Source organism: Trichomycterus rosablanca, chromosome 20 (assembly GCF_030014385.1).
Source record: "Trichomycterus rosablanca isolate fTriRos1 chromosome 20, fTriRos1.hap1, whole genome shotgun sequence".
In the NCBI taxonomy this organism is placed as follows: domain Eukaryota; kingdom Metazoa; phylum Chordata; class Actinopteri; order Siluriformes; family Trichomycteridae; genus Trichomycterus; species Trichomycterus rosablanca.
Genome location: NC_086007.1, coordinates 22972032 through 22984926, shown reverse-complemented (window position 1 = coordinate 22984926; position 12895 = coordinate 22972032). Strand labels below are relative to the sequence as shown.

The 12895-nt window shown below is 44.5% G+C and overlaps 1 protein-coding gene across 2 annotated transcripts in view; it reads right to left on the bottom strand.

Moving 5' to 3' along the window:
• Positions 1–2029: 2029 nt before the first annotated feature.
• Positions 2030–12895, bottom strand: part of numbl (NUMB like endocytic adaptor protein) — a 46332-nt gene continuing 35466 nt past the window's right edge. For both annotated transcript variants that reach the window (XM_063017226.1, XM_063017225.1), the window contains exons 3-9: positions 12804–12878; positions 10104–10178; positions 7924–8064; positions 6544–6748; positions 6175–6441; positions 4720–4896; positions 2030–3808 (exon numbers count right to left, since the gene is read on the bottom strand). In XM_063017226.1, the coding sequence (XP_062873296.1) occupies positions 3006–3808; positions 4720–4896; positions 6175–6441; positions 6544–6748; positions 7924–8064; positions 10104–10178; positions 12804–12878 (1743 nt within the window). In that variant the 3' untranslated portion in view covers positions 2030–3005. The remainder of the gene's footprint in view (positions 3809–4719; positions 4897–6174; positions 6442–6543; positions 6749–7923; positions 8065–10103; positions 10179–12803; positions 12879–12895) is intronic.

Sequence of the window (12895 nt, the reverse complement as noted above, 5' to 3'; positions counted from 1 at the left end):
GTCACAGCTACACCCGTTGCAAACAGGTGGATAAAATCTATTATAATAAATAAATTGTGTGTTTTGGGTAGGTTTTTTTTGCCAATTACGTGACACAACATTCTGGCACCTGACAGCAGAAGTCAAATTTTTTTTAGCATTAATGAGAAAAAACCCTATTCGACCTTCCCTCATTCAGGCACAGCCAACGTTGAATGCTGGTTGCCCTGCTAGGCCTGAAGTACCACTGAGATTCAAACTAGGAGCCCAAATTTATGCTTTCAACTTTGTGATGACAGTAGTTGAAGCCAAACATTCTTGTCCAACATTGGTGCCTTCAAAATCTTGTGAAGGAAGTTACAGCCACAAAGACACGAGTGGAGCGACTTTGTATTAATGCTATAGTGTTAAAATAGGGTGTCCACCAAGCTCAGTTGTGCACATACTTTTGGTCATATAACACATTTGTATACTGTCACTGATAAATGAGGACATTAATTACTTTGTCATCAATTTCTTTACAATGCAGATCACTTTACTCTCAGCTTTCTTTGTCAACCAACTTCACCTTTTGACCTGTTATGAATGTTGAGGGTTTTTTTTTATTACCCACAATTCTATAATCATTATCAGATTTGGGTGTGGTTGTGGGTTTCCAGGTCCTTAAAACTCAAACATTGGACCTTGTTTGTGAAGAAAATGTATATAGAGGAAAAGTTAGTGAACCCTTTGAAATGACCTGAATTTATGAATTGAAATCTTTATCCTGGGTAGCTCTGTGGTGGGTCAGGTGCCAACCAGACACTTTGGGAGCAAACAGACACACTTCCAAGACTAGGTGACAATCCATCCCAGAAAAAAACAGAAGAAACCCATGCTGGGGATCAGGGGTCTAGGCAATCTGGTGCTCTCATGGTCTTCTTAGACTGATGACCCATTTTTATGTGATATGTTGGGTTATCTGGATGTGTGGGTTTTGTCCTCTAGGGCTGGGACTGTCTTACCCCTGCCTCAGCCAAAGCGGAGAAGCTTGGGGGTTCGTGGTCATAGTGATTTGCGGTGAGCAAGGTTGTTGGGTTGCTGTCATTCTGCCTCTCACATCCGATCACTCAGGTTTGTTTGAAAAAACAGAATAAAGGAAGAACAAGAACAAGGACACGTATTGTGCAGCATGTTATGATGATTTAAATTTAACTCACTGACTGAAGAAAACAATGAAATTCCAGAGGGTTTCCAAACTTTTCCTTGTAGCTGTTCACACATTCTTCGTCTAATGCATTTCCAAAGCTTTTAATGCTGAGGAAAATAAAATAATCAGACTCGGTTTTATGTTCGTGGGTTGCCTGGATGTGCCGATATGATGCCTCAGCGGTGACTCTCATGGGCTGAATAATAATTAGGAACCACAAATAGGGCAATAAAGAAGAGGTGAGAAATTAAACATGCTATTTACACTCTAGCTGTTCGGTCAGCATGAGTCCAATCAAGCAGCCTCTTATCCCATCTGCTCAGTCATACCTTCTCCATGCCTCGAAAATAACAGTGAGGGGAATTTACACTTATGCTTTTGGAATTAAATAGACTTCCAGTGCATATATCCACTTCAAGTGGATAACAAGTGTACAAAATTCACTAAATAAAGCTTTGTTCAGTTTGGTGTAGGGGGAATGCTAGTGGTCGGCACGGAACCCTGACTTTAATCCCAATGAACAACTTTGGAATGTATTGGAATGTCTACTACATGCCAGGTCAGCGCCAGTCCTTCCTACAGCTCTTGTAAGAAGTCTAGCCACAAAGCGGGGTGGATAGCAAACCAATGTTAATTTCTATGGTTTTGGAACGGGAAGTCCAGCAATCTAATGGTCAGGTGTCCACATATGGCTGCTATTGTGGTATTAAATAATAAAACACAAAATTAAGTGTTTATTAAGGGGGGATATTCAAACGTCTAAAATAAATGATTAAATGACCAAATAATTAGCTTTATAAAGCATTGTGGTTTGCACAATTCTGCCTGGCATATTATCTTCATTTCATGAAGCTTAATTCATCAAGGGGCTCTAATGGACTCAACATTTTAACACTGATTAACATCGATTAAAGTTTTCAGTGGGATTAAAGTCAGGAAATAGGCTAGGCCGAGGACCACATTTTTTAAATTTGCCTTCCTGTTTGGGGTTGTTCTCTTGTTAAGATGTTTAGATGTAATTTCTGTTTCAATTAAATGAAATTCTCCTCTTAAAACTCCTTGTACCTCAATCCATTCATGATTTCTTTAATGGCGTAGATAGAAGAGACTCAGAAGCTCTATATGGGCTGTTGGAACAAAGGTTTGTTGCGGCGCAGTTCGTTGCTTATTGTTTACTGCATTTGTAACTGTTGTTTCTGCTGCTTTCAGGTCCTCCTGCAACCCCTTTAGAGCGGGTGATGGCATTTCTCTTACTTTTCTTATCAGTCTAAAACCATGCTGTGAAATCTTATCACCAGTTGTATGAACAGGAAGGGTTAGGTAGTTTGCTATAGCCTTTTTAATTTAAGTGTGGTTTAATAATGTTGTCTCTAAGAAACTGAGAACTTTTACATTCACTGTGATTGCTACTATTGATTCAGTTTGTTTTTTTAACACACTGGACACGTGCACTGGAAGTATATTAAATAAAAACAAAAGTGGTTAAATTCTTGTCCCACCCACTCTATATGCATATTTTTTATATAGTTTTAAATTGAATATAAAATCATTTAGAATAAAAAGAAAGACAATAAATAAAAATATTGGCCGCATCAATTCATCTTCTTTAAGTAACGCTTGAAAAGATGCGACCACGTCTTGGGGCCTTCATTCCCAGATCAATAGTCATTTGTGAGTATTTGGAATGACATAAAACTCAATTCTCACAGTCCCTCAGAGTAGGACCAATCTCGACAAGCAGATGCAGAAGAGCAAAAAAGAGAAGTTAAAAACGGATGTGGTGTAGCTTTAGTCTCATTTCAGGGTCTTTATAGGCGCCCGTTATAGGTGCGTGCGACTATAACTCGATTTCAAAGGTCTTCTGTAAGTCATTGGAAAAAGGGTTGGCGGCCCTGGGTTGCGATTTAGACTCGAGAGCTGCCCACTTGGCCTCGAACCCCTCTGCTTCCTGGGCATCTGCTGAAGGATGGCCCTGCTGCTGGCTCTCCATAGGCCAGCTGTTGGAACTACCGCTCGCACTAGTCATGGTACTATTGTGTGTAACAGTGCCAGTTGCCATACTGGTGGTAGTGGGAAGTGAATTGTGCGCCAGCCCATTAACGGCTGTTTGGTTGCCAAACGTGGGGCTAGCGAAGCTCCCTGCCAAGTTGGGAAAAGCTGACGGCACCCCACCGAGACTGCCGGTCTTGGGACCCACGGCGCCTCCACCTGAGGAACTGGCAGCACTGCAGAAGACGTTCGCAACCATCTGCGAGGGTGTGATTCCCACCACGGGTACACTGGCATTGGGATAGGTCATGCTGTTAGCCATGGCAGGCATGTATGCCTGCATAGCCACATAGGCTGGCTGGAGTGGCGCCTGACCGTACATGCCCACCGGAGCTGGGGTGGCGTCAAAAGCCATCGGAAAGGGCTGCATGGAGGTGGGAAGAGAACCTGGAGCCATGGACCCAGAGGGGACTGGTGGGGGTTGTTGAGTGGGTGGAGGTAGAGTGGGTAGAGTTGGCGGGGTCTGCTGCTGGGCCTTAACCACCTTGGACACTTCCTCCAGCCATCGCTCAGCTTCTGATGGCGTGCGCCTATGGCCGCTCGAAGTGGGAGACTGGACAGGAGGCTCGGCCTGGACCCATGAACTGGCAGCTGCAGACAAAGGAAGAAGAGCAAAATGAAGATGGAGAGATTTATGGTTTTTTGTTACTAAACCTTTTTGATAAGTCTGCAGTGACACCAATAAATCATCAGCTCCTGCTTGGCTTACCCCTGACTTGACTCCTCTTAATAGCAACTGTAATGACGGACACACCTTGGAGTTTGAAGAGGTTTCTGCTCAGTTCACCTGGAGATTACGGTGGGAACAGCCCTTATTACCCCATTACCTCAAGGGACCCATCAGTTTAACCCATCACCAAGTGCTCATACAGACTTGAAAATGGACATTTAGCATCTTGGATCATGTCTATATCTCTGGGCACCCTGTCTCTGGCAGGAAAAAAGAGACAGGGTGCCCAGGGGGGCACGTCAAGGGGGGTCATGATAGTCTGCAGCTTTTTTTAGGGTGGGGGCCCAAGTGGCAGTGGAAGTTACAACTTGATTGATAATGAATTTTTGCTTGGGTGGCTTGAGTGGCCCAAGGGTAAAAAGTACGCTAGTCCACTAAAGCTGGGATCAAGGGTTCGAATCCCCAGCAGTTCTATCAGGCGGTCAGGCGTCTACATACAGACATGAGGATGGACCAAGGTGATTACCAGTTATGTTTATTGACACCCTTATGACCCGAATTCCTCTAATGTGTACATGGTTAAAAGTATGTGGACACCTGACCATAAGGAACCATGAGCATTAATATGAAGTTTCCTTTCCGACTATAACAGCTTCCAATCTTTGGTGAAGACTTTCCACAAAATTTCATAAGGTCAGGTAAGATGATGGATGAGTAGGTCAGATCATTTTATACACGTGTATATGTATATATGAAAAATAAAGGCATTCCAGTCTTTAAATACACAACCAAGTACAATAATGATAATAATGATAATAACACCCAGTGTTACCTTGTACAGGTGGAGGCGGTGGAGGTATGGTAGGAGGCACAGTGCATGCTGGCAAGCCGTTACTGGTTGCTTTGGCACCGGGGTCCTCCGATGGTTTGGTGAACGAGCTGTTAATCTGAGTGCAGAGTGCGTTGATGCTGTCCGCTTCAGCTGCCACAGACAGGTCCATCTCACCGGCTGTGGAAAAGATCAATAGACTTACTGGATTTCATGACACAGAGATCATGCAGAAAGGTCAGACAGAGTATTTACAGACAGACTTAAATGATCTGTGTGAGCTGAAGCCTGGGGAATTGGACCAGGACGCAGGGCAGGAAGATACGATAGAACATTTTCGTGGTCGATACGGACCGCACACCGCACAGAGTATACCAAAACAAAACAGCATGGTTATTTTTTATGGTAATGGTAATTATTTGCCATCAATAGAAAGCATTAAAACAATTTTAGAAAGCTGTCAAAAAGAAAACATCTAACACAAGAGCGGTCATTTTTGTCTTTTTTTCATCATTTTATTTATGCATTTTCTCCCATTTTCATTAATTTTAGCGTAGCAAATTATCCTTCCGCTGCTAGGGACCCCAATCGCATCCGATTATTCGACCATACTTTGGTGGATTTGCGCTGGTCTCTGCGTTCCTCCACTTCTGTACAGGCACCTTGGACTACAAACCAGGGTCCTTACACGGCGACAAACACCCAACGCCCTTGTCTTTTCCCACCCAGCAGACTAGTGAGGTATTTTTTCTGCTGCAGGCACTGCCAATTGTGCCTGCCAGGGGGCGCCGGAGGGGATTCCTCATAACTGATGCAATTACGACCTCTGCTGGCTGATTGATGCGCATGCACAGAGACGGGGGATAACGAAGATCAGTGCATGACTCTCTATGCGCAAAGCTGATCCGCATATGAACTCGTATCATGCAGGTGAAAAGATGCAGTTGGCTACTGCAGACGTGTGTTAGTCACGGCTCTCCTCAATCAGGGCGGAGATCAACATCAGTAGAGAGGAAGCATAATGCAATCAGGTAATTGGATATGGATGGAAGGATGAAGATATCACCACAGCATCAATGTTGAGGGTGACGGGACGTGTTGACTTGCATTTTGTCCGGCTGCACAAGGTTTGTTTGGGGTTGGTTACATTTACAGTCTTCCCTCCAGATTAGCATAAAGTTGAGAGCCTGCAAGCACTGTGCTGCAACCGCCACATACCAAGCAGATCCAACAGAGCTCTTTCCTTAAGTGAATAAGATGTGGAAAGATAGCAAGTGGACACTTCCCGTAACGTGATGTGGTAAAGTGGTGCATGCACGCAGAGGGGGTCAAATTTCTGCTGAGTCAGATGTTAGCACAACACCAGAAAATAAATCAATTGACAACGTTGGCTGGACGTTGACATTTAACAATTAATTGTCGATTATTCATTACTATTAGTTGTATTGCATGACTGACCTGGGTTCTTGGACTGGTAGTCGGTTTTGCGCTGCAGGTTGGACGGCAGCTCATTGAGGCGTAGCGACAGCTGCCGTTTAAAAGGTGAGTTGTTCTGGCTGAGCGCTGGAAAGCCACGGAATGAGCCCTGCCGCACTAGCTGCTCGAGGGGTGCGTGCCGGCGCGGTATGATGTGCGGCCCACCGGCCTCTGCCCGGTCCATCTGTGTTGCGGCGCCCTCAGGCGGTGAGGCGCTGCCCGGCGGCAATTTGGGGACGGTGCACACTTCTGCGAACGAGAAGTGAACTTAAAGTTTAATTAAACTATACAATTGAAATCTAATTAGTATTTAAAGGAAGCTAAAGGATGGACTAGTTTTAGTTTCCTGACCTTTCTTCTTGTCCTGCAGCTGCTTCATGATTTCTTCTCTTTCGCCTTGCTGCCCGGTCGAGGAGACCCGAAACGAGCCCTCTCGGACAAACGACGTCCGGCTGGCGTCGAACGAAGCCGTGACGCCGCACTCCTTCTCCCGGCGCTGCTTTCGCTCTAGACATGCCGCGAATGCACATCCCACCGCGTGGCTCAGACGCTCACCCTGCACAGGACACAAGTAAGTTAGAACCACAAACATCTGGAACCTGCGTGCACTGGATGCCTGAATGGATGGCGTTTAACTGTCCAGCAGCTTTTCGATCCCAATTCACAAGGTCTTATCCAACTTTTAATGGTCTTCAAAAGCATTTTAACAGGTTTGGCAGAAAGTATGTGGACACCTCCCCATGAGCTTGTTGGACAACGAATTCCAAAATCAGAAGTGTTAATACTGTGGCTATCTCTGCCTTTTTTCTGGTTCAATCAAAAGAGCATTTGTTAGGTGTGTTTTTGGCAAGAATGTCTGGTTTGCAATCAATGTTCCAATTCATCCCAATGGCGTTTAATAGGATTGAGCTCAGGGCTGTGCAGGTCATTGGAATTTCTCCATATTGTACTTGTCCAACCATGTATTTATGGACACTGCTTTGAGCATGTCATGCTGTAACAAAACTGGGATCATAGATTTTATATAAATGATTGTATATGTAGGGGCGGCACAGTAGCTAGGTGGGTAGCACTGTTGCCTTACAGCAAGAAGGCCCTGGGTTTTATTCCAAGGTGGAGCGATGTGGGTCCTTTCTGTTTGGAATTTGCATGTTCTCCCTGTGTCTGTCTGGGTTTCCTACAGGGGCTCCAGTTTCTATCCACAGTCCAAAGACGTGCAGTCAGGTTAATTGGAGATACGAAAAATTGCCCTTAGGTGTGTGTGTGTGTGTTAAGGTGTGAATGTGGTTAATGTACTGGACTAGTAATCGAAAGGTCACTGGTTCAAGCCCCACTACTGCCAGGCTGCCACTGTTAGGCCCTTGAGCAAAGCCCTTAACCCTTAATTTAATAGCTTAATAGCTAATAACCCTTAATTTAATAGCTTAGACAGTATAGTGTCACAGTACTGTAAGTCGCTTTGGATAAAGGCGTCTGCTATATGCCAAAAATGTAAATACATGTGTATATGTATATGTCAATGGATTGGCGTCCTGTCCAGGTAAACCCCCCCCACCCCCCGTTTCGCAACCCTGATTAGGAGAAGTGGTGAGTGAGTGAGTGATTGTATATGTCTGTTAGGGTGTTCACATACTTTTGGCCACCGATAGCTGTGCTTATTAAGATAACCCCAGCATGTTTCCAAAATTTTTGGAACTGGACACCAAGACATCAATGTAAAGTCACTCTTACCGAGTCCTTAAGAGCCATGAAGCAGTGGCACATCCAGCGGCGGGTGGTGCCATCCCGGCAGATGTAAGAGAAGGCTTTGTCGAAGTTGCGGTCCGGTGCACAGAATGACACCTTCTCGATGGTCTGATCAACGATGAGGTCCTGTTAGTGAACCAAAACAAAAAGTTATAATGCATATATGCCCAGGAATACCCCCCTTCCCGAACCCTAACCCATTGTCAGTCTATGTTGGGATCCCATGTACACAACTACAAAGGGAGCATCATGCATGAATTGTAGATGGCACCGACAAGGCTTCCTCCATAATACAGAGTACAGAGAAAATCTGTAAGGTGAGGCGCCCATTCATCATGAGCCTCATTAATGGCTGTAGCGGGCCGGTCCACAGGCAGCGCTCTGGAAAGCTTCTCAATGGATAATTGTGTTGAGCAGAAAAAGCCGGAAGACATGAGGGGGGGAAGGAAGGGGGGAGTTGATGTGCTGACTCATTTCACACTTCTGGGAAAAGAGGGAACACTGGGACGTTTTAAATGTCAAGGCCGGACCCCAAACATGTATGCGTGAGTCTAGCCTGGAGCCATATGGACGGTGGCAAAAAGGGGATCAGGTCCCGGGGCTGAGTCACGGAGAAGCACCAGCAGGGCGGACAGAAAGTAAAAGCAGGAGGGAGGAAGAGGATGCATGGGTGCTTTTGTAGGGGGAGGGTTTACAGGAAAATGAGGTTCCTTTGTGTCTTGCCCTCTTTTTGCCCTGCCTTTTCACAGCCTGTGTACAAATAGAATGACGGATCTCGTAATGTATTGAGGCCCCTGCAGTTTTCTGTTTAGCCTTTCAGGGTCTAAGAGTACTTAAATTAAGGAGTGGGGCAAAATAGAGGTGGTCCCGGTGAAAATTCCTTTTTATTTTTATGTCTCTGCATTGTAGCCACACCCATTTCTAACAGATTACAAACAAAATACAAACAAATCACCACTGAGGCAGCAGGTGTAGCCCTGTACCTGTGCGATCAAAAGATTGGACCCAATATGCCGGATGCTTAACCAATTTGGAACAATACTGGAGCTAAATCCAGTGTACGTCAGAAAACTCACAGAGGGAAACAGGAAACAATAAAAAAAGAGGCGACACCAGCTACTCAGTCCACCGGTGTGTAAGAACTCACGTTTTCAGACAAGAGAAATAAAAGAGAGAAAAAAATGGAGCTCGGGATATGCCGAGTGCCAGTTAAAACGGAGCACCCACTCTATTACTAATGCAGTCCAGTGTGATGTAGCGGCGTACTATGTTAAGCGACAACGGTTTTCTGAAGTACTCCCAAGTCCATGTGGCTATATTTATCACATTAGCATGACAGTTTCTCATGCACTGCTGTCTGAGAGCTCGAAGGTCACACACATTCAGTAGCGTTGTCTGTCGGACTGAGATTTCTCCAGATCTTTTCACAATATTATGTAAGGTAGATGGTGAAAGACCTAAATTATTTGCAATACTTACAATAACTGATTGACAATTTTCTTATGAAGTCTGGAACACTAGGGTGCGCCACGACCCATCATTGCTTGTACAGACTGATCCTTTGGTGGATCCTTCTTTTATACCCTATCATGATTCCCTAACCAGTTACCAATTTACCAGCTTATTGTGGAACTTTTCATGCTAATTTTACCCTGCCTCAAATTTTTCGAGTATGTTGGGGCATCAAATTTTAAATGTGTTCAAATATACAAACTACAATAAAGTTAAACACAGATTCTACCTACATTTACATTTTTGGCATTTAGCAGACACCTTTATCCAAAGCGACTTACATTACAGTTACAGTATACAGTCTGAGCAATTGAGGGTTAAGGGCCTTGCTCAAGGGCCCAACAGCAGCAACCTGGCAGCTGTTAACCACTACCTTAACCACTAGGCTACAGCTTATTCTATAATTTCATTAAATGGGAATGTATCATATTGCTAACAAACAACACAATTCTCCTATTACTAGGTTTAAATAAAAATAGCCACAGGATTGGTTGTTTGGGTACCAGCCAAATTCCTCCTTTTGTCATCAGTGGCTAGTTTGTAGGCTAGCACAGAAGTACCATTTGTCTCGCTAGCAAAACCTTCCAATTCTTCCGAGTGATTTCTGGACTCCAAAGCTTAGCATTTTCAGTAGCTGCGATTTCTGTGCTTACCTTGGTTTTGTCATCAACCACTCTAAGACCGTCTGCGGAGACCCACAGCACTGCTTTAACTGTCTTCTTTCCACTCTGTGTGACAAAAACAAAAAGTTTAGAACCCTCCTATTCATGCTATATGGCCAGAAGTATGTGGAGACTAAACTCGGGTGTTTTTTACCACACACATTGCTAGCAGGTGTACGGAATCAATAACATCAATAACAGCATAAAGACACGGTTTGATGAGTTTGGCATGGAGAAACCCCAAGGTCCTCACGAATGCTGGTTTTATAGAAGGAGGGATTAAAGGAAAACGAGGTCCCTTTGTGCCTCGCCCTCTCTTCGCCCTGCCTTTTCACAGCCTGTAAAGAAATAGCATGACGGTCCTCATAATGTATTGAGGCCCCTGCAGCTTTCTGTTTAGCCCTTCAGGATCTAAGAGATTAAGGATCTACATACTAGGAAAACGTTAGAATTCTGATACAATGGGAAATTTTGGGTTGTCCTGATTAACAAATACTCAAACACTAATTTATACACCTTTCATTATAAACAAACTGTAAAAGGTTGCAATGGGTGGCAAAAAAAGCCCTATGCCCTATGTCATGCTATGTTCCGGTTCGCGAACTTGATTTTGATCCAGTTCAGCATGTTTCACTCGCAGCTGGAACCAAAGAATACTAGGGTTTTTAGAACAAACCGTGATGTCAACTGTGGGCTCTTTCACATGAGAAGCTGCAAAACCACTTTTGCGCTGCTGTACCGTTGTTTCATATGGAGTGTGGCGGTGCCGTTTACTCTTTACTTCCATCATGCAACGCCCACCATTGATGACGCATCCTTGGTTCCCAAAAACGGGTGGAAACGTACCAAGGTTCTAAGAAGCCCGAACAGAACCGGTTCAAGAACCAGAGTTCTTTTGGTTGAAAAGTTTGTGGAGACAATTTGGGGAAGGCACTTTCCTCTTCCAGTGCACAAAGCGGGGTCCATTAGGACATGGTTTGACAAGTTTGGTTTGTGGAAATTCCCGTGGATTAGACCGAGCCCTAACCTCAACCCCACTAAACACCTCCAGGATGAATTAGAATGTTGATTGAGAGCCTTCTCTTCACTAGACACAAGAGTGGCACAGGAGTGGAGGTTTTTACAGCCACAATAGGAGACACTCCATATTAATGCCCATGGTTTTAAAATTGGATGTTCAAAAAGCTCTCAGGTGTCCACTTACTTTTGGCCATATTGTGTATTTTGGCGCCCAGGTGGTGCAGTGGGATATTCCACTAGCACACCAGCACAGAGTTTCTAAACTCCTCGGTTCGAAACTCGGTGTTGCCACCAGTTGGCTGGGCGCCATCTAGCAGGCATAATTGGCAGTGCCTGCAGCAGATACTAATTGACCACCATATCTGCAGGGTGGGGGCCAGACTATGTGTGGGTGGGTGGGTCTTCATACGCTGTGTAAGGACCCTGATTGGCGGGAGAGACACCTGTGCAGAGTGCATGGGTGAGAAGAGGAGGGCTGTACACGTGTCGGAAGAGGCGTGTACAGCGATGTGCTCTCCTTGGATGCAATCTGGTATCTCTTAGCAGCGGAAGACAAAATTGAGTATGTTACATCGGGAGGAAAATGGGGAGAAAATGCATTTAAAAAAAATACATTGTGTATTTAAGCTCTGTATGCGTTTTTTCTACGCCGTTCTGTTTAACTTGTTAAAAAAGCGGTCTCACCGGTGCTGAGCTTTGATAAAGTGCTGAAAAGAAATAAAAGAACAAAGCAAGACCCGCTGAGGCCAGTACGAGGCAGCAGCAGCTCTGTCATGTGAGGGCGCAAGAAAGGGAAACGGAAAATAAATCAGAACAAGACATCATGGAGGACGCGTTGCAAGCTCCGACTGAATTCCATCAACTTTAAAACGCACCCACAAGCCTCTTTTCAAAGGCTGCTGTCAGAACGGCGATGAAAGGAAGATAGCAAAGATATAAAAGTAATGACAACAGGGAGTGAACATAGAAAGGAAAGATTAATACAGGAAAGCTGAGGGAAGAGAGAGAGAGCAGCTAGAAATGGCTCTGATGAGAGGACTGGGGGATGGAAGGGAGAGTGAAGAAGACCGCACACCAAGTGTGTTTATATGAACGCTAATAATCTAAACATGATCAGGTTTCTCTGGTATGAAATTGGATAAATATTTGGGTTCTTCGCTTTATTTCTACTGTTAATCAGATTTTCTGTATCTTTCTACACCTGTGCATGTGCAGAAACTCCAAACTGTCCACCAAGGACGCCTGGAAGAAACTCCATATTAATGCCCATCATTTGGGATGGATTGTCCAGTTAGCCCATGGTCAAATGCCCAAGTTTGGCCAAAGCTTGGGAAGGAAGAGGGGTTAGGAAACTCCATATTAATGGGCATAAATTGGGATGAAATGTCCAGTAAGCCCATGGTCAAGTGTTCAAGTTTGACCAAAGCTTGGGAAGGTGGAAAGGGGGGTGAGGAAACTCCATATTAATATCCATAATTTGAGATGGAATGTCCAGTTAGCCCATGGTCAAATGGTGCAACTTTAATTACATAAGGAATACCTATTAAATCATAACCCTGATGATTTATTTAGTGAAGGTCAAATACCAGAGACTTTGTTGTTGGTAAGCTTGTAAGATCAAAAGGGTTCTTGGTATCATGAAACAGGAGGAGAGTAAAAAAAAATGCTTACCACTTTTAGCTTTTTTACCGCCTCCTCACACACGTGCATCCCTCTGGACTCCTCCACCTCCACCAAACCCAGATACTGCAGAGCAGAGAACA